Source organism: Ornithodoros turicata, chromosome 6 (genome assembly GCF_037126465.1).
Source record: "Ornithodoros turicata isolate Travis chromosome 6, ASM3712646v1, whole genome shotgun sequence".
NCBI classification, from domain to species: Eukaryota; Metazoa; Arthropoda; class Arachnida; order Ixodida; family Argasidae; genus Ornithodoros; species Ornithodoros turicata.
The window spans coordinates 44,043,688-44,064,924 of NC_088206.1; the positions used below are offsets into that span (position 1 = coordinate 44,043,688).

The following is a 21,237-nucleotide window of genomic DNA, read 5'->3' on the forward strand; positions in this document are numbered from 1 at the left end:
CCGGGAAACTCTCCTATCGATTCACCTGTGCGCCCCTGTCTGTATTGACACAGGAGCGCTCTCTCAGTGCGCAGCTGTCCTCTCTATCCCATCCAACTCGATATTTTTGCTGCAAGGTGCGCAACAAAAGTTATTCATCACCTGATTCAACTGTAAAACGAATTCATAATCCACAGTATTATTCTATACCTGATAAATAGAACAAGTGCCTAGTTGAACAATACTGCTAAGGTTAAGTTTGAGTGAGAAGAATATCTTGTCATATCGGGTAGCTCGTGCTATACTCTGTGTTCTTTAAAATGTGCAACGGATATCCTTACAACGCAACAGCTAACGTGCTGACAGCCTCCGCCAGACTTCACTGGCTGTGAGTTCCACCATAGAATTCATGTGATAATTAAAATTTACCTTGCATGGTTGTGTCACACATATTAGTCAAGCTCTATACAGGGCGTTTCAGTTAAACCCCCGCCCTGAATAATTCGCGAACCGGTGCACCCATCTAAGAACATTATTTTTTACAAGTATCTGTCCGATACCACGTACAAGCTGCACCGTGTCAATGAGTGGGAGGCGCTCATTACTTAAATAAAAATCCAAATGAGTTTCATGAAAAAACATGACTCTAAAGCAGGGCGCATTCGGCATTAAAATGGGTACTACCCCTTTTGGGACCTTCGGTAGACACCTTTTAGAGAAGAATCTGCCACCAAAGCGGGTCATTTGTTCCAGTAATTAATTGGTTTCGGTTTACATGTCTTTGTCGCGGCTGGTCGCGGTGAAGCGCAAAAGGACGTTCTTCCATTCCCTTATCCGCCAATGAATTACGTCCTTACGCCAATGAATTACGTCCTTTTGCGCTTCCCCGCGACCAGCCGAGAAAAAATATGTAAACCGAAACCAATTAATTACTGCAACAAATGACCCGCTTCGGTGGTGGATTTTTCTCTAAAAGGCGTCCACTGAAGGTCCCAAAAAGGGTAGTACCCATTTTAATACCGACGGCGCCCTGCTTTAGAAGTCATGTTTTTCATGAACTCATTTGAATTCTCCTTTAAATAATAAGCGCCTCCCACTCATTCACCCACTCTCCCACTCTCACTTGTAAAAAAAGAAAGTTCTTCTATAGTGCACCCGTTCTGGAATTATTTAGCCCGGGGATTTAACTGAAACTCCCTGTACACTGTAAACTGAAAAACACCCTTATGGGTGTAAATGGCTTGTCCTATGACTCACACCACTTTTTACACCGTATAGTCTGGAACGCCCTTTTTAGAGGGTGTATTCTGTGCAAAACACCATTTGAAAGGGTGCTTTTCCTTGAAAATGCCGTCTTTTGCACCCTTTATACACCCTTTTAAGAGGGTGTTTAACAATCTTACACCATCCTAAAAGGGTGTTTAAGGGCCGCAAAAGGAGGCATTTTCAGTTAAAAGCATCCTTTCAAAGGGTGTTTTACACAGAATCCGCCCTCTAAAAAGGGCGTTCCAGACTATACGGTGTAAAAAGTGGTGTGAGTCATCGGACAAGCCATTTACACCCATATGGGTGTTTTTCAGTTTACAGTGATATACATGGCTAATTCGACACAACAGCAACAACAATGGGACCGCTGAAGCGGCCCATGGACAATGACTCGCCACTACCGCCACGCGTTAGCGCACCATCGCTGCTCAGCTATATCGACGGCAGTCCTGAGCGAGGCCATGGGCTGAGAAGCTTTCTATAGCACATCAGAACCTCTGCGACATACTGCGACACTCATGTAGAAGGACATCATTTATCTACATTTCGTGCCCCGAACGATTTAGAACGCACCCTCGTCTCGCGCTGAGCACCGGCACCACCTTACACAATGCCTCTCGGAGACCACAAAGTACGTTCAGCGCCTCCGACGACTCTTCCCCTGCCTGCAGTTGCTGTCAAACTTGCACCATTCTTCGACTGTACTTTGACGTGTGGTTCAACCAGGCGTCATCATCTGTACGCAATCATTTGGAAGAAAAGAAACGGGAATAAGTGTCTTCCAACTAGAGTCTTCAAAACTCTGGGAGCACGCTTTCTTGGACATTAGACCACATGAATAGAGGAACGATAGGAAGGAATGCGGCTGACGGGAAATACGAGCCATGCATCAGATAAACGGAGAATACTCTCATCCTCACGTTCTTCAAGATCCTTATATGTCTGAAGTCATTCTCGCGTGACGTGAACGGCACCCAGACTAAAGAAGACATAACAGCTAAGTGAGTCATTGAGAGTCCAAGAAGCACAGTCATGCTTTCAGCGGCCGTATCCAGGAAGACGAGTCGTCAACAGTTGCATGGGTATCCACTGGTAGTCACAGACCTCTTTGAAATCATCTCATTATATTAACCGCGACTTCACATGTCCACGTAGCGAAGGTAGGAAAGGAAGCATCGGGAAGGCCTTCTTCAACCTAGGTGTCGTTGGTGAGATTGGCCATATGCGCGGACCAAGTGCCTTCATTGGTCACATTGCGATACGTGGCCTGTATCCAGAAAGCACCAGCATGTACCTATCATAACGGGTCACTGAGTTTAGTGACCAGTTAGCGGTAATCGTGCACTTTACTGGAAGGATGCTAATGCACTTCAGGCTAAAAGTTGCAGCAATCCAGTGGAGGAGCTGTGTGGAAATTCGGAAAACCGGGATTAAAGCATGCACCTTGGCTGCAGTGAGCCTCCGACAGCGTCACTCGACCTGTTACATAAGCTCCCTGTTCTCTTCACTTCCTGCAGTGGAGTGGCCCGCAGAAAGATCGTCGTCAACAAACCAGTCGCCTGAATGCTTCGCAAGGTAACTGTGCCAGAACGTACTCGGCCTAGGCATCGTCTGCACAGTCTCAACAGATGTGCATCTACCGTCCATCTATAGTGGTGGTGATGGTGGTGATGATGGAACCGCTTGCCGCTAACGTGCATCTAGTTCCATAGTGTTCCAAGAAGCCACCAAGTGGGACGTTGAATGACATTTCATTGCCTCTTCAATATCCATTTGTGCACGTGCATGATCTCACCTTGACACTGCTTCGTACAGAAAAATTTCGTAACGACATGTTTTTGTCGATACCAGAGAGTCAGATATGCCCGTCACTCATCCATGGAACACATCAATAAATGCGAATGTATACAGAGTGTTCAGATCAGAGATAAACTTCCTTCCGTATGTTTTTCGTGCAAGCTTTGCGAACGTTACACTGCTCATACCTTAAAAACGCTTAGTTTTCTACAATGTGAGCTTTCAAAAGCTAGACTTGCCTCGTTTTGTGTCTAATTTCTGAACTCCATCTGTACTTAGACTGATCCAGGGGTGGGGGTGGGGGGATATGTTTATTATATTAAAAAAAGAAGGGAAATGAGGGAACTGATCCAGGTTGCGTTATCATGTCAGGATGCTCGTGCGAAGTTTGACCATCAGCATGTACAGAAACAGCCCACAGACACAACTGCAAGGTTTGCCTCTGGCACCTCGTACTTTTATTGGGACCATCGGCCTCATTCTTTGGCCCTTGAGGTGGACAATGTAATCCACACGCCACTGCACCCTTGTTGCCTAAGATTCGTACCAACCATCCTTGACCTTTTACAACGAAACACGAACGACGAGCAAGGTGTAATACACTACCACAGCCCAGGCTTGCCTACATCATACTTTAGCCTGACCGAGCGGCCATACCCATCGCAGTCATCCATATTATCTGCATTGCGCGTTGTTCGCCACACTCTCAGAAAAAAAGGTTCCGAGCGAAGATTTTGAATCTTTTTCCTCCTCGAAAACTACGATGCACCTTTTCCACGGCAAAAAAAGGTGCCTGAGCAGCTTCAATAGCAATTGTAACCTAAAAGGGGTGCTATCGCGCCAGTTAAGGAGGTTCTCAAACGAACCCGAGCGAAAAGGGTGCATCTGCATGTTAGAGGGTTCCACAATTTGCGATGCAACATGGCGGTTCGTCGGTTTTAATGCTAGTGAGTTGCTCATCAGAGGTGAGTATTCATTGGAGCTAGACGTCTATGTAATCTGACAACAAGCAACGTTTCGATTTTAGCCTTCACACACGACGCGAAATGCAAACCGAAACTCTTCGAGTGAGAACAATCCCGGATGTGGCAGCGTCGACAGACGCATCGGCGTAGGGGAAGTTGGACGTCGTTCGTGTTATTGCTTGCTTCTCAGGTGAGTTACGGCTGTGAATACCCAGACTCGCTGTTACAACGGATGCGTTCTTATCATTTGCAAGGTGTTGCGCATGAGTAATATACCGTGGAAATATCAAATCGTGGAATCAGAGCAAAGTGTGACATGGACTGGAATGCGGAAACCACCGCCGCCATGCTTGAAGGTATGTGATTTTGATATCCGCTTGCTTGAAGTGAATAGGTGGATGTCGTTTTCGCCGGCAGTGACGTAGCGAGCCAGTTCATCCCACGTGACTCAGTACTTCCGGTTCGAGATTTGGCAATGCGCATGTATCGCGTCTGTGTTCATCTCGTTCCCTTGTCTCACTATGGTCGGATTTTCTGCATACGGGTGCTCTAACTCGTCTGTCAAGGGACATAAAATGTTTCGGGTTCCATGGGAGAAAGCAAGACGAATGCGCTGGGCTATAGCCATAAACCGAAAAAAAGCCGGCGGCCGTCTGTGGATGCCTGGTGTAGGCGCGCGCATCTGTGAGATGCACTTCGTGACAAGTAGGTTTTTCTCAATTTTTGAAGCACTTTAAATCGGAGCGCATTGGGTGTGATGCACGCAAGTAAAGCGTGAAATCTTCCGTTATTATGCAGGGATGCGAAGCGATGATCCGTCGCATGTGGATTACGTGCCATCAGTGTTCCGACACGATAGAGAGTCCGAGACCCGGGCTGAACGAAAAGCTAAGCGGTAAGCTTAATGGTAACTTTTTCATCTGCTCTGTGTAGTCCACTTTATGAAGTGTCATGTCTTGTTGTACAGTTATGAACGCCACATGCGCATAATGCATAAGCGAGAAGCTGCAGCTGCTCAGCAGCATCCCAGGCTCGATGGGGAAGCCGAAGTAGGGATTCTGGGCACTGATTATGGCAATACTGCATGTACCGACGATACCAGTATCGACGATAACATGGGCGACATCGCATTGACTCAGGCTAAAGGTTTGGGCCTTCAACCTGTTAAACGACAGCGAAGTTTCCACCTGTTTGATCGCGACAGTTTTTTTCTTTCTTTTTTTTGTCATCAGCTGTCCAGACAGACGCACTCGCCTTGTGTGCAAGTTGTTCCTGCTTGCAAGAAGAGAACGAGGTACTGCGGGGGACAGTCAGTACTCTACAGGAGAGAGTTGCAACTCTAACTAGGAAATTGAATGCACAGTTTGATGTAGAGCACATGAATGATGATCAAGCATTGTTCTACACAGGTACGTGCCACTTATGCAAGACAGGTGTAGCACAGTAAAAAGAAATCTCTCTGCAATTTTTCAGGTCTATGGAAACCGGTCTTCTTTGCTGTACTTACCACCGTCTCACCTGTAATTCGTGACAGCTCAAAATGCCTGACGCACTCTCAGCAGCTTCTTTTATTTCTTATAAAGCTCCGTATAGGGACGACATTCAAAGACCTCGCGTTCAGGTTTGGAGTATCCGAGCACACTGCTAGCAGTATGTTTAAATGTTGGCTCAGAACTGTGGCTTCCCTCTGTAAACGGCTCATTGTTTTCCCTGAGCCACGTGTTGCACAGAGCTGGTTGACAGAAAAGGAACGTGAATATTTTCCAAACCTAAGAGCCATAATTGACTGCTCAGAGATTCCTGTTTCCAGGTGAGTGAACAGGGTATCATTCTTTACCAATTTTTAAAAATTTGTTTACACAATTTTGGTGTATACTTGTGTTATTGGAGCTGATATTATTGGGCATCATGCGAAGTAATGTTGATAAACTCTGTGATGGTTGGCTTTGTTTGTAGGCCACTAAATATGAAAACTCAACAAGAGGTCTGGAGTAATTATAAACAGACCAGCACACTGAAATTTCTAGTGTGCGTCAACCCTCACGGAGCAGTAACACTCATTTCCAAACTTTACGGGGGACGGATATCAGACAGGCAGCTAACTCTAGACAGTGGTAAACAATTTCTCCCTGACATAGCCTCGATGTCACTGTGACACCCACGGTGGGTTTTACTCTGGTAAACAATGGTTCTACTTTTTACAGGACTACTTGATGTAATCAGAGAGGGCGATCAAGTCCTTGCTGACAGGGGCTTCCAGCTCCACGAGGCATTTTTTCAAAGAGGAGCTCGCCTAATCACACCTGCATCAACAAGGAACAAAGAGCAGTTACCACATCACGAGGTCACAACATCCAGAAGGATATCCTCCTGTAGGATTATTGTGGAACGAGCTATTGGAAATTTGAAGAAGTGGCGTATCATGACAGGCCATGTCCCACACACACTTGTTCCATATTTCGACAGTATCCTTACTGTTGTGGCAGGGTTAACCAACCTCACACGGCCACTGATAAGAGCAAATTAGGTTGTCGTTACAGGTGACCATCTCTGTGTGGATCAAGAATGCAGGTAAGCAAATAAGCAGGCAAGTTACAGGTAAGATCTTGCAAGTAAATGATTAGCAGTGAAATGATTTGGCTGTACACTGTTTTACTATGACTTAAAACCCACTAACTAGTCGTGGGAGCACAATGTCGGTGAAGAAAGCTCTCACACTGCTTTCATGGCACATCATAAACTCTTGGTCGCGCTCAACCTCCACAAGGTGTCCACCACGTTCCACAAAAAGGAAAAAGTAGCAACGCTTGCTGTCCACAAGGTTCAAGTGCAGTTGGGCTTGTACCTGGTAGTAGTATCTGTGACTTTGCTTTAGGGTTCCATCCCTTGTTAGGCAAAAATCCTTTTGGTTCTGTCCATTTTCAGCGAGTGTTGTTGGGTCAGCGTCTCTCATTGTGTATAGGCACTTTACTTCAACCAGTGCTGGTTCGTGGCAGTCGCAGTAGTATACTCCGTCTGGGCTGCATCCCAAATAAGGGTACCTCGGGCTGATCATGAGCCCACAATCTTCTATCCTTCCATTGGCATGATGCTGTGACAACAGAGCAAATAGGGAGTCTTTTGCCCTTGCTTCGTTTTCAATACCATAATAAATGGCAGGACTTGTAATGTTTTGGGAACAAAAAATTTTTTGCAGCAGCGATGACACTTTGACCTGTTTGGATGCACATACGTCCTTGAATACTGATGCTGCCTTTTCTGTGTGCAAACCAGGCTGGACTCTTCCGCTGTAGTCTCGTGAGTTTTTCTATTTCTTCCGCATCTCTTCTTGATATTTTAATATTGTCTAGCTCGACGCATATGTTGAGTGAGCTCAAGGGACTTGTAGGCGAAATGATGAAATCGCCACTGGCCTGAGTCTGCGTGCTTGGTTGCGTAGCGGCTGCTTGGTTGATATCAATGAGTGTGAACAGCCGTGCCTCTGGTGCGACCTAAACGTTGAGGCAGTTATTAGACCAAAAATAGGGTGGGCTCAGAAATTTGGTCACTTACTGTTCGTATTTGTGACACAAAAGCTTCGAACTTATCGTCTGGAAATTCTATGGTGGAATCTTCAGTAGCATTACGATTTCGTTTTGCTGACCACCATCGAGGTCGCCTATAGTCTAGCTGCCGCGCTTGCTGAGGTGGAATCTAGTTGAGTAAAAATCACTGTAGGATGTGCAACCTGTTTAAGTTAATGTCAATACCTGTTTCAGGCGTGATGCCAGCCACTGGCATGGGAGATCTGTAGGTGCTGGCAGCTGCGAGTTGTCTCTGTGTTTGCCTCAACAGTGAAGCATATCGCAGCGCAGTGGCTGCACACTTCACCCAACCTGAAAGTATACAGGATATTTTATGTAACAACATGATTAATAAAGAAACGCTTGCTATACTGTGTTACACCAGCTTACCCAGCCATACAAGAGCAAGATGCATCCACGATCTCCCCATCATGTTCTGCAGCAACCCAGCATGTGTACACCATGCCCGATCGTTGTGAGGGGCTGACAACCCCTCTCAGCACTACTTTGTTGTTGACAGTGGCTATGGTGATGTTGTGTACTTTACCTGTTGGTTAGCAACCTTATTAATATCCACTCTTCCCAGAAACCTGGAAACGCTAAGAAGTAACACTCGCCGCTTTTAACATAGTGGTACGCTTCCATTGACTTGTAGGCCTCCATCTTCCTCTTATCGTGGCCAAGCTTATTAATGAAATATTCATTAATGTCGTCGTATGTTATCCGTGGCCACAGGTCTGCACAGTCTGTGTAGGATAACTCCTTGTACTTCACCACTTGCAAAAAGCTGCGCAGAAAAGCGGTAAACTTGAACCAACTGTTACACAAAACACCGATGTGCGCATCGGGACACTTTCAGCCGAGCTCAACCGCATTGAATGTGCGAACATGGCTGGGTGGCTGTTATATCACTGCAAACGAACTAGTCATGTCCCTCTTGATCGCTTATACACACATACATCAGTCAAATAACTGCGTTCACGCTACGCCCAAGCACACACAGCCGTTCACGACTGCAGTGCTGTGCCCAAAAAAGCTGCGGTGCTGCCACTTTTACTGGGAGCAGTTATAAATTTCCGCTGTTGACTGTCCCGTGCGCCATTTAAACATCTTTCTTTTCTTTATTATTCTTTTTTTTAAAGATTACTCACCTTCCTGCAGCCATAGCCATGCCGCGGCGGTGAGAATTTCGAACCGGAAGCGGTGGAGCACAGGGTTGCCTACAGATTTCGAAACTCTACATTCACCTATTGGAATTTTATGCGAGGGCTTGAGTGTGGATGTGTGGTGTGGGTAGTGAATAGTGTGCAGGTTGTTAAGATGTAACGACCGAAGTCGTGTACTAATCACATCGATTTCTCATGTGGTATCGTGTGCCGTAGGGTTCTGGGTCAAAATCGCGAGTCAAAAACCGCGACAGCAAAAACCGCGAGTCAAAAACCGCGAGATCCAAAAATCGTGATAGACAAAAATCGCGATAGGAAGCATTAGCGACACACAAATATCGCGACACCAGAAACCGCGAGTAGGGGAAAACAGCGGCAGGCAAAAAACGCGACAGCCGAAGACCGCGACTAAAAACGCGACAGCTAAAAACCTTACTCACTCTCCTTTAGAAGGGAGGATGAAAGGGGGGCATGAGGATATGAAAAGTAGGCTGTGTAGGAAAAGTGTTGAAAGTGTGTGAAAGTAGGAAAAGTGCTAGGCTAACTTCCATTCCGGGAATGGGGCCCACAGAGGGCCATCCTAAAAATTTCAGATTAAGACATTTGATGAAAGTGTGTGTGTCAATTTACCTGGTAGCACGAAAGGTTTTGTGTATACAGTTTTTTCCCAGAAAAAAAGAAAAAGAAAAACTCACATAAACATGACGTTACAGGGTCCATACGTGTTCTGGTTCGGTGGTCAGTGGGGGTCAGCGCCCTTTGCCGCCGTAAAAAAAGTTTTGCTAGTCCCCCAGGAGAATTGGGGACAGAAGGAGCGGCCGAATCATGACCGATCCAGAAGCAATGCTTTTTCAGAGCCCCGAAGAGCCGAGTAGCAGACGACAGCTAAGGCGTCAGCGCGAGGTCATGGGCAAATCACAGGCTGGTACTGCTCTCCACCACCGTTGCGCACACCGGTCCCTTTTTGCGGCGTACTTTAAATTCAATTTCTGCGATAATTATGATACTGTGGCGTGAATTACTTCTCATGGCGCATCTTACTGGCCTAATTAATAGTTTTATAGGAAGAAAGCAGGGTATTAAAAATGACTTCTGTGCTACTTTAAACTACAGCTTTCGATGTGCTCAATCTGTATACTTCACACTTGTACGTAACGCGTTACTTGTAATCAATTACATTTTTTAGTAATTTTTCGAGTAATCGATTACTCAGTAATTGGGTATATTTCCGGCAGAGTGAACGTGATAGCTGACGCGGGCAGGGAATGAGTATATATGCCATTCTCTAGCTCTTCCATGTCCGTATTTGTACGGCGTCCGGCGGAGACCAACATATTTCAAGTCTTGTCAAATGTCTGAAACACTGCCAGTCAGCACCGGCGTGCTCGAAAAGTATCTTCTTCAATTCTATGCAGGTTTGCTCGTGGGTTTTGGCCATCGCGGTTTCTGCCTATCGCGGTTTTGCCTGTTGCTATCTTTGGACGTCGCCTTTTTTGCTTGTCGCTGTTTTTGACCCTCGCGGTTTTTACCTGTCGCGGTTTTTGCTAATCGCGGTTTTTGAAAATCGCGGTTGTTGACTCGCGATTCTTGGCGGTCACCGTGCCGTAGCGCACATACTGATATCGAAGAAGATCGGTAATCACAATGAAGTCACGTGCGTACATTTGTTACTGCTTGCACAGTGCCTCTTTGTAAATCAGAGATTTTTTATGGTTGTTAAAAGGTTACGTAGCATAACCTTATTTACTTAGAGCAGTGTTATCTGTTCGGGTGTTGATGTAAGATCGTAAAACGACTGAGCACAAAACTGCTGTGAAAGACAGGTACGTGCTCCTTTATAGCTTTTAATGAAAAAATAGAACATGTGCTTTTAAATCCAGTACATATTGTGTGTTGTGTACATAATCATACCGCAAATAAATGTTGGCGCTTAGCGTTACTTACCCTGCTGATTGGTACTGACGGTACACATTTTTGTACACACTTAATAGCTTGTTTCTGCACGACTTTTTTTCAGAGCCCAATAGCCACGGTGGCCGTAAATTATGGGAAGTGGCAAAATGTCAGCAGCAGTGACTACTCCGTCCGTATCAATGGTGAAGCTTTTCTTCGGGACTAAGAAGAATCAGTGACGACTTCATGAACTTCATTGCTGCGTTTTTGTTCCATGTAAAGCGTCCTTGTAAGCACACATTTCAGCATTTTGAGTTTACATTTCTGAGCTTAAAGCCTAGCCAGTATCACATCTTTGTACACAGATTTCAAGTATACAATAATATGCCATGGAAAAGTGTGAGACGACATGACTGTGCATGTATAGTGGGATAACTAAGAGGGTCAGAGCTTTCTCACTTGAGCAACGTATGTGAAATTTGCCTCTAAAATTATTATACATGATTTTTTTTGGCTATGTAGTAATCAGCTGTGAGAAATCAGATGGACCAACTGCAACACAAGCTTGGAATTTTTGTTCATGCAACACATCTAACCAAACGAAAATAAGAGTCCACGATAGCGAAACCTTGAGACGAATGACATACACACACAATGTCTCAAACACAGCTGAAGGTTTTATTCCCACAAAAGGTACTCAACCCCCCAGAGTCACAAAGTGAGTCACAACAGTAAAGTGACCAGCTTCCTCAAGACCAGATAAAAGGTGACTGAGGGATCTCTGGCACAGTTTTCACAACCCAGTATGGAGAGCGTTTCCTTAACAATCATCTTTTGTCGGTTATCCTCTTTGGTCATCACAACAGTATCCTATAACAATGGACAGCTACACTTGCACATTTCCAAATGTTTCAAAATTTTTGAACAATTATCATTATTTTTTACTTTCAATGAATGCTCACTTATAGCTGGTCATTCAAACATCGCTTTGGCTGGCCAGTGCAACAAAAACTGCATCAAAGAGAATCTGATATGCAAATTTGATTGGCGAAAACCTGTGTCAGCAATCCCTCAGTGACCTTCCCTGCGGCCTTTAGGAAGCTGGTCACTTTCCTGTTGTGCTTTGCTTTCTGTCTCTGTGGTTTGAGTATGTTGTGTTTGAATAAACCCTTCAGCTGTGTTTGATATGTTGTTTGTGTATGTCCCCTCTTGTCCCTCGTCTTGGGGTTTCGCTGTCATGGATATTTATTACCAGCTCACTTGCTACTTAACCATCCTTTCACTGTATACATAAGAGGATTGAAAAAAGTAGGTGTTCCTGTATCTTTTAGTAGTTTCTGTCAGTGTTCAAGATAAATCATAGTCCAGGGTACAAACGTTCCATGACAACAGAGTTTTGCAGAATTTGTGAAATGTGTATTACATCATACATTACATTACATCATAATCATACATTACAGCATGTTTTTGATGCAGTCCACATACAAACCCATACGAACTTCTTGCATTGCAGTGTTCTTCTATCATAGGAAATTTATGCCACAACATATTCAGCATTGACTGCAGTTTGTTTGTGTTTCCATGAATGCATTGCCATTATCTTTGTCGGCACAGTTTAAATTACTTTTGGCCACTGTTCTTGGTGATTGGGGGATAAGACTGGTATGCTACTTGGCAGTACTTTGACATATATGTGCGCACCTTCTAGCCTAATACATGTGTTAAGTCATCATTTTGTCATTATTTGTACACTGCAAAATGCTAGCACCTTGTTTCATCTACATTGGTGTTATGCCCTTTCCGTGTTTGTACATTGTGTTGTGTTTGCACTCAGTTTTCCATACATGTGATACAGCTTATGGCCTCAAGTCCTGTATCATATCATTCGTGAGTGTACATCCCCACCCTCATACACATTATCTCAACCGTTCATCTCTTTCATCCTTAAGTATTCATTTTTTCATTTATTCGCTGAGTATTTACTTCCGGAATGCAAGCCCACATTCCGTTTTGCTGACTTCTCCCCTTTTATTTCTTTTTTTTTTACCTCTAATAAATATATCCTTCCCCAGAATTGTTGGCGATTAGGCGCTTTCTTGTTTCTTTGTCAACATTAGTCACTTCATTACTTTGAAACACTCACATCGTTTGGTATATGAGAGTTATCGATCATGCTTCTTTTCATGTGCCAGTGTATATCCAGCTCCTAATCATCAGTACAATAAATATTCGGAAACAGCAAATATATATTTTGAACTCGTTCAGTATGACTTAACCATCAAGGAGTCAAATCCGAGATAGTTCTGTGTGTAACCATTTCAGGGTTCTTTGAGTTTGTCCGTAGGGAGCACCTTCTGAGGGTTCCAGGCTGCACATGGCTAACCGAACCACGAACCCTTTATGGCTTCAGTTGTGAACCTCTAAATGGTTAATGAAGGACACTTTAAAAGGTTCAAACTTGAAACCATTGAAGGGCCCTTTAAAAGGTTCACGTTTGAACCTTTTAAAGGGTCCTTCAATGGGTTCAAGTTAGCACCCCCAATAGGTGCCCCCCAAGGACAAGCCGCAAAAACCCTCAAAGGGTTCAGGTTAACTCCTTTTTTTCTTAGAGTGCATGAGCAAACCATTCCCCACCAACGCTCTTGGCGATAGACAAACTCTTGTTCGGCATTCCCAGCAGGCCTTTGGCATTATGACACGATACGTTGTGGATGGGTAGTTGTTTAACAGAGAAAGGATATGGGTTGCTAGTGCTAAACTGTATTCTGGAACCTGTACTCTTACGTGAAACCCGGCTACTCAATCAGTGACGTCTCAATTTCTATGCAACAGTCACTGGAGCTCAGAATGCCAATCTTATTCCAAATTCGATAACAGCGTCAAAGAAGCGGCGGGTGCACTTTAAAACAAAATGTATTTTTGAACCTAGATCGTACTTTTCTTTTTTTTTGGGGGGGGGGGGGTACTGCGTAATACAAGCAATCCTCCAGACGAGACAAATGGAAGCCGGGGCAGGATTGAATAGCCCCCTTAGATGTTACCAGGGGAGGAGGCATTGGTGAAGGTGAGGTCAGCACGATCGGAATTAGCGGCTCGGTACGTGCCAAAAGTCTAGTCGAACAGATTTCACTCCACCCTGGTGCATCAAGGGGACGGGGAAGAGATAGGCTGAAAGGGCGAGGCAAAGACGATGCTGGTGCTGGAGAACGAAGGGCGTGAGATCACTTTTGTGCTATGATTTGGGTAGTCCTGCAGATAAACGCACAACATAAAACGTGCTAACGTCTCTCCGCAGCGTCAGAGGGATACGAGGTACAACAGGGAGGCCTGACCCCCCACGGAATTTGTGACATTATTTCTATGCTATTTTTGCGAATCATTTTGTCCTGAAGAAGGCCGAGTCTCCGGCCGCTGACGTTTCACGTGTATATATATTTTTCTTAAAATCTTTAACGTATAATGCATGTTTACTGTGAACTTATCTAGTACTCAATAGTCTTAAACTATCACGTGAGCGTCCTTCGTTTTGGTGGTGGTTGTTATACTGGTGAAAGAGCTCGCCGTTGCCGGCCTCATAGAGGTGAGCGACGTCACGACTAACGCCCAGGGGAGAATGTACGTCCTGGGCCGACTTCTAATGGAACTGCGCCGAAAAGTCGTTTTGCCGCTCGTCTACGCGATGTCAGAGTTCAACATGGCGAATGGTCCAAAGCATGGCCGAATCTCAGCGCTGCTCGAACCGCAGCAAAGTACAAGAACTGCGCATCCACAGAAGAAACGTCATGTCCAGGTCCCAAACACTGCTTCTGTTTGAACGCATACTGCGAAATTTAATTTCCAACCCGACCTAGGTGTAACGATTTTTAGAGCGATGCCAGAGAAGTGGAAACCAGGTGTCGATCCGTGTCCCCACCCTACTTTTCCTTTGTGGAAGAGATGAAGCCGCCGACCAGGGTGGTTTTTTACAGCTTGTTTGTTTACCGCTTCTCCTCTGCCTGCTGTCCATTTATTTCTTCCTTGTATGACTTCGTGGCCACTCCCCTCTACCGTTTACACACGCGACGTCGAGAACCGACCACACCACCCTTCTTCCTTCTGTCTGTCTTAGATATACCTGCGTGTCAGAATTTTGTCGTGGCACCCAAATTGTGCAGCCTACAGCGTCGTAGCATGTCCTGAGTTATGCCGGCCTGTATGCATTCTGTGATGTCCTCGTGAACAAGAGTGTTTAACCTGTGACAAGCGATAATGGGGAGGAATGGTAACCGAGTTAGATAATTAAACAGCCCTCCTGAGATGAGTCAGACGATATTCCCCCTCCTCAAGGCGAGTAAACAGTCTGACTCATCACCCGCTTTTTTAGCCGGGAGATCCTTTAGAGAGGAATCACACATACGGGTTCCAATCCGAGTTAAGCCAACATCCCGTTTTCAAACGCGCGCCACCAAATATTTGCCCGGAGCCGTTATTCACCGCCAGGCGGCTCCTCATTGGCGGACGCGGCACTCACTCCGTTCGAACGGCCAATGAGAAGGCAGTCGTCGTCCTTCGCCCTCCTTGTCTCTAAACGTTGACTTATCGGGTCCGTTGTATTTCTAAGCCAAATAAAGACTTGTTTAGCGAGGCCCTTATAAATACAAATATTGGACGCTGTATTACAGTTATCTCCCTTTTTTATCTTTCGCATATGAAACATATTTGCCGAGTATCTCGACGCACCTTTGAGCAAATATGTAAATAAATGCCCTCCGACAAATATGTACAGACGGCTGCTGCAGCGCTGCCGATTTCGTGCCGCTCATTCGCGGCGCAGCGGCCAAACTGGCAGCAGCTCTTTCAAATGTCTTTCTCTGGTAGTGGCTTAGCGGTTGTCACCATAAAACCAGGTAAGAGGACAAACCTTTCCTCATTTTAACCTCGCCATGCTCGCCGTCAACAAAGCGCCGAAAACCTTGTCATGTTAGTGTTCGTTCATTCGGTCAGTGATTGTGTGTGAAAAAGAAAGTGGGTTCAATTTGTGCTGGATCGGTCACTGTGTTGGACGCCGTGTGTCTCACTTCCTCGGCATGAGTTGTTCAACGCTCTCGCCGCAACGGGTGAATGCCACGTGCAGAAAGGAAGCGTTCGTATGTCTCCGTGCTCATGTGTTCCTACACGTGAACAGTCGGTTCACGATTATGTTTCTTACCGAATGGTGCTGACTGATGACCTGCAAAGTGGCACCCATAGGGCGAGACACTGGATGGGATACTGTGCCGTGCATGTTCTACAGCAAAGACGAAGGGAGAGAGTGTGAGACGCATAGACAGCCACTCGTTATCCGCGTGGCCTTGAGCGCCATCACCAGACTTTTTGCCGAACCTCTTTCCTTCGTCAGTCCTTCATCATGAACGGAGCTATCTGAACGAAGTGGTATTTCCAAAGCCCAATTGTGTGTGCAATTACGGTTGCGTATGGATCATTATCCTACAACACGTACTTCTCGGTTGGTTTCGGTCGATCTGGTCGGAGTAGTAAAAGAAAAAGAAAGTGAGCAGTTATGATTTCACACCGGTCACCTCACGCATCGCCTGTTATGGTGTCGACCACGTTTCTCCCCTGGTTGCAGTGTTTTTATCTGCCAGCATTGAAACATTGTTCCTCAAGCATGTAATTTCGTACGTGACCGTAATTGGATAACTTTTTAAAACGCGAGAAAGGTAAGCACGTGCTTCAATGACCACCCTAAATAATCTCGGACGCAATGTAAGTTGTGTGTTGTGTCGGTGCTAACCGCGCGGACCTACACTCTATGCGCAGGCAAGTGACCTCGAGTCCAGAAGAAGCAGTACGCGCAATAAGCTCTGTAGCGTTAAGGTGTTCACTTTGTGGTTGGCCTTGAGCATGTTATGTGGTCAAGTTCAAGTTCGACAACGGCAAGCTACCTCGACATCCCCCCCCCCCCCCACCTCAAGTTTTAGAATGTACACACGAACCGTATTCGAGCAAGTGCCAGCTGGTCGGGATGATGCGCCTACGACAGTGCTTCCTAAACTCAGCTACCCTGAGACCCATCAAAATTATATACATTACAAAATTACATATACAGGGTGTTTCAGTTAAATCCCCGGGCTAAATAATTTGCGAATGGGTGCACCAATCGAAGAACTTTCTTTTTTACAAGTATCTGTCCGGTACCACCTACACTCTTAAACATGAACTTCACCGCATAGCACGCTCCTAGCCAACCATAATCTTGAATGATATCATTATATTTCCTGATTTGCTGAAAACGGGAGGCGTACGCCTTTTTTGTGACAATTATGAACAGCATAAGTGTCACAATATAGGCTCCGCCCCACGTTTTCAACAAATCAGGGACGACAACTTTGTCATTCGGAATGTTGGTTGGCTAGGAGCGTGCTATGTGGCGAAACTCGTTTTTAAGAGTGTACAAGCTACGCACCGTGTGAATGAGTGGAAGGCGCTCATTATTTAAATAAAAATTCGAATGAGTTACGTGAAAAAACGTAACTTCTAATGCAGGGCGCCGTCGACATTAAAATGGGTACTACCCCTTTTGGGACCTTCAGTATGGACACCTTTCAGAGAAAAATCTGCCACCGAAGCGTTCATTCGTTGCAGTAATTAATTGGTTTCGGTTTACGTATTTTTGTCGCGGCTGGTCGAGGCGAAGCGCAAAAGGACGTAATGCATTGGTGTAAGGACGTAATTCATTGGTGGATAAGGGGGTGAAAGAGCGTCCTTTTGCGCTTCACCGCGACCAGCCGCGACAAAATTATGTAAACCGAAACCAATTAATTACTGCAACAAATGACCAGCTTCAGTGGCAGATTTTTCTCTAAAAGGTGTCCTCTGAAGTTCCCAAAAGGGGTAGTAATCATTTTAATGCCGACAGCGCCTTGCTTTAGAAGTTGTTTTTTCACGAAACTCATTTGAATTTTTATTTAAATAATGACCGCCTCCCACTCATTCATATGGTGCGCTGCTTTGTAGGCAGTATCCGATAGATACTTGTAAAAAAGAAAGTTCTTCTATTGGTGCACCCGTTCGCGAATTATTCAGCCCAGGGATTTAACTGAAACACACGGTATATAAAATATAGCGTCGCAACGCCCCCTCCGTCTTCTCGCGACGCCACAAGCTTTTGTATTTCAGTGCGTGAACCGTTATACACAAAATTGATGCTGAAATTTTATTTGGCACTTAAGTCAGGGTGAATCCGCTGGACTAGACACCACCGCAAAAAGAAGAAGAAGAAAAAAAAAAACACATACCAGTAGGAATGGCTGTTCCTGATATCTACAGTGAGCTTGTTTGTTACAGCACAGTTTGTCATAACGAGGGCGGAGTTTGGAGAAAGCAACTCTAAATTCCGGCTGGATGTTGTGCTGCGACTTGTACTTTGTTTTCATCGACGCCAGCGCAGTAAGCCAAAAATTTCGCACAAGTATGTCGTGTCAAAGGGAAGAAGCATCGTCACGGCTTTAGTACTCAAGGGCGTGTACTTTCCTGCCAACCCTGCCCAAAATTCGAGAAGCGACTTTAGCGGAAACTGCTGCTGTCCCTTTTTCAAGTTGCTGTGAGCCGCTTCAGGACCCTCCACTGAACCTGTCGGGACCCACAGTTTTGGAGGCACTGGCCTACGAGATTCACCTGAATTCGGTGAAAGGGTGAAACACCATTGCACGCACACTCTAAATATAGAGGTTCACCGCATAACGTACTCGATCAGCGCCAACTGTCATTCAGGATGGCATCGTTTCCTCTCCTGTTGATTGTATCTCATTAGGGCCGATGTCGCATTACGGCCGAAAGCCTCAATACGGCCGATAATCCTTTAATCCCCAAGTGTCTCATTACGGCCGAAGATATCTCATAACGGCCAAAAGTCAACGTGTGTATTGTAACCTTCATTGATATGCAATGTTGCAGCCAGGTATGGATATACATTTAGCAGGGTATAAGCCATGCAGTGTGCCCTTAGGGTCCTTATCATATATATATATATATATATATATATATATATACAGAGAGAGAGAGAGAAAGAAACAGCATGTTATCATACTACTGCACAATTCAGCATATTGTGTAATGTGTACACCCACAAGGTAGTGTTGATGTTGCTGTGAAGCAGTCTACTATGTGGAGTTAGCTACTTGTGGAGAGCTAGATGAACTTTGTTGTGACGTTTTTTGGAGTCATCCTACAGGCACTGGCCGAGAAGGAACGCCTATCTCAGTCAACGTCAGTTTATTTCCATTCGCCTTACAATGGTACAGTTCTTGCTTCTGGAATGAGTAAACCTGCAATAAGCAAAGAGCAACCGTGAATAGGCTAGAACATTAAAAAAAACAGGCATTTGACTCTACATGGCTGATTTTAATGCGCACAAGCTATACATACGTGTTGATATGTGTCCGTTATTTCATACAAGGCTAACATAAATCTTCATCTAGACAAAAAAAAATGACAAGCATGTTACTTCCAGGCAAACACAGAGCATGACCATGAGATGAATTTAGTTTCATTAGTTCATTCACTTAATGGAAACATGTGAATATGAAATAGTGATACATTACAATTCATGAAATGATGCATGTATCACTTTCCTTTTCTCGTTTCTTTTTTACAAAAGTAGTGCACAAATTAACATTCATGCACTACTACACAATTTCTCACTTCACAAAAGAACTATATGATACATGTGTAATCTTAACAGCTCACCTCTTCGGTCAGGACTCCCTGGGCAGCAACATCCTATTAGCCATGTTGTTGTTGTTTTTCTTTTTCCAAATCCTTCGAGTTGCCACGTGACTGGAATGGAAAAATAGCTATAAGTAACAATGTATTTAAATGACTTCCTCTTCAAATATTTATTCTAATCAGATACGTATTTGCGCCTAGTATGGTGCGCGAAGGCACATAAGCACAAGATTTGTAGATGTTCGCCGTAAGCAATTCAAGGAGATCAATTCAAGTCCGCCGACTTGTGCTTTTATTTTTGAACAAATATGACGACAAATTTTAACAATGAAATATAGCTCACAATGATAAATGCTGCTGTACAGTGATGCACTATCCGTATCTTAGCGTCTTAACTTCGAATAAATTTGTTGTTCCTAAACGCGCAAGTTGCGCGTTTAGTTGCGTTGTTGCATCGTTGCGCGGCGCAACGACTTACAAACGGCGCAAACCTACTAACACAAACCGAGCCACATCTACTACAGGTACTTCGGCTATTTTGATTCAGTCAAATTACTTGTGTGAGAATGCAACTATGTGTGGATAGCACGCTGCTAAGCCAGATAGTCTACGAAAGCATAACTCTCCAGAATACTTGGTTGACTTGGCCTTGGTGAACACTGCGCGATATACGTTGGGACTGTGACGATTCATTCAACTAAATTTCCGCCGGAACAACAGGCGCTGCTCGAACGACAACGACGGAAGATAAAGAACACGCTAAAGTCCGATAATTTGCAGATTATAGCTCCAAAAAATAGCAAAACACATCGTAAACCGCACGCAACTGCTCGCTCGCACAAGAAACGAGTTACTACCACCCAACGTTGCCAGACACCATCCGAAGTGAGAGTAGCAAAACAACAAGATACCAAAACACGAAATGAAGCGTATTCATCCCCTCTCCTTCTATATCATACAAAACGGGATTAGCGCTGAGATGAACATATACGAGGGTGGTTCCATAAGTTTCCGGCCCGAGGTGGAAAATGCGCGCGAATTTGAAAATGCGATTAAGGACGCGTGGCACCATCTGTTGGAGGGCCGGACACCACCCTCAACCCTCTCCATGCTTTTGTCGGTTGGAGAGCGGCATTTCAAACAGCCAGGGTGCACTCTTCAGATAAAATGGAAAAAATCGAGTACCGCGCTGTGATAAAATTCTTGACAAAAGAGGGACTTTCGCCTAGAGAAATTAAAGCGCGACTGGACAACGTGTACAGGGAAGCCTCTCCGTCGTACACAACAGTAAAAGACTGGGCTAAGCAGTTTCGACGGGGGCGAGAGTCCATTGAAGATGATCCACGCGATGGTCGTCCAGTGGAAGTGGTGACACAAGAAAATTTGTGTCTTGTCGAGGAGGAAGTGCTGAGCGACAGGCGTCTGAAGGTGAAGGAAATCTCAGAAAGGCTGGGGCTTTCCAAAACAACCGTTTTTCGCGTCATCGGCGAGGGCCCTCACATGAAAAAGGTCAGTGCGAGATGGGTGCCACGACTTCTCTCGTCAGTTCAAAAACAACAGCGCGTCGTCTGTGCCAGAGAGTTTTTGCAGCTCTGCCAAGAGAACTAAGGAGAAATATTGAAGCCAATTGTCACAGGGGATGAGACTATGGTGCTCTACTATGATCCCCTTTCGAAAAAGGAGTTGATGGAATGGCGCAAACCAGGAGAAGCACCCCCAAGAAAAGCCAAGGTCACACAATCCACAAAGAAGATCATGGCAACAATATTTTGGGATTGTCACAGGGTTCTCCTCATCGACTTCAAAGAGAGGAACACCACAGTGAATGCGACTTATTATGCTTCACTCCTGCACCGACTGTGAGACGCCATCAAGGGAAAGAGGCGCGGCAGGTTGAGTCGA

The 21,237-nt window shown here is 45.1% G+C and overlaps 2 protein-coding genes and 1 long non-coding RNA gene across 7 annotated transcripts in view; all 3 read left to right on the forward strand.

The window, feature by feature from the left end:
• Window positions 1-4,113: 4,113 nt before the first annotated feature.
• LOC135396590 (uncharacterized) overlaps window positions 4,114-21,237 on the forward strand; it is a 356,249-nt gene continuing 339,125 nt past the window's right edge. Inside the window, exons 1-3 of one of the 2 annotated variants that reach the window (XR_010423460.1) lie at window positions 4,114-4,197; window positions 4,262-4,363; window positions 10,754-11,465. This is a non-coding gene — a long non-coding RNA (uncharacterized LOC135396590). Of the gene's footprint in view, window positions 4,198-4,261; window positions 4,364-10,753; window positions 12,873-21,237 lie in introns of those variants that run through there. The other variant, XR_010423461.1, reaches the window with a different exon arrangement.
• Window positions 4,389-7,918, forward strand: LOC135396589 (uncharacterized). 2 transcript variants are annotated; one of them, XR_010423458.1, is made up of 6 exons: window positions 4,389-4,712; window positions 4,806-4,902; window positions 4,975-5,153; window positions 5,240-5,301; window positions 6,548-7,304; window positions 7,766-7,918. XR_010423458.1 is itself a non-coding variant. In XM_064627633.1 (5 exons), exons 1-5 carry the CDS (start codon window positions 4,529-4,531, stop codon window positions 6,629-6,631), a joined length of 606 nt encoding a protein of 201 aa, XP_064483703.1. In that variant the 5' UTR covers window positions 4,389-4,528; the 3' UTR covers window positions 6,632-7,761. The 2 variants fall into 2 exon arrangements, 1 of the variants encoding a protein (XP_064483703.1); XM_064627633.1 differs by lacking the exon at window positions 7,766-7,918 and having other exon boundaries at window positions 6,548-7,761.
• Window positions 15,409-21,237, forward strand: part of LOC135397938 (uncharacterized) — a 71,337-nt gene continuing 65,508 nt past the window's right edge. For all 3 annotated transcript variants that reach the window (XR_010423897.1, XM_064629426.1, XM_064629425.1), the window contains exon 1: window positions 15,409-15,515. Coding sequence is in view for 2 of the 3 variants with exons in the window: in XM_064629426.1 (XP_064485496.1) it covers window positions 15,470-15,515 (46 nt within the window). In the remaining variant the exon portion in view is untranslated. The remainder of the gene's footprint in view (window positions 15,516-21,237) is intronic.

What these genes read in the sequence shown, in the direction of transcription:
- LOC135396589 (XM_064627633.1), top strand. Translation starts at nt 4,529, where the DNA reads ATGGTCGGATTTTCTGCATACGGGTGCTCTAACTCGTCTGTCAAGGGA. An exon ending in TGAGATGCACTTCGTGACAA is followed by an intron (nt 4,713 to 4,805) that starts GTAGGTTTTTCT and finishes GTTATTATGCAG; the next exon opens with GGATGCGAAGCGATGATCCG. An exon ending in CGCATTGACTCAGGCTAAAG is followed by an intron (nt 5,154 to 5,239) that starts GTTTGGGCCTTC and finishes TTTTGTCATCAG; the next exon opens with CTGTCCAGACAGACGCACTC.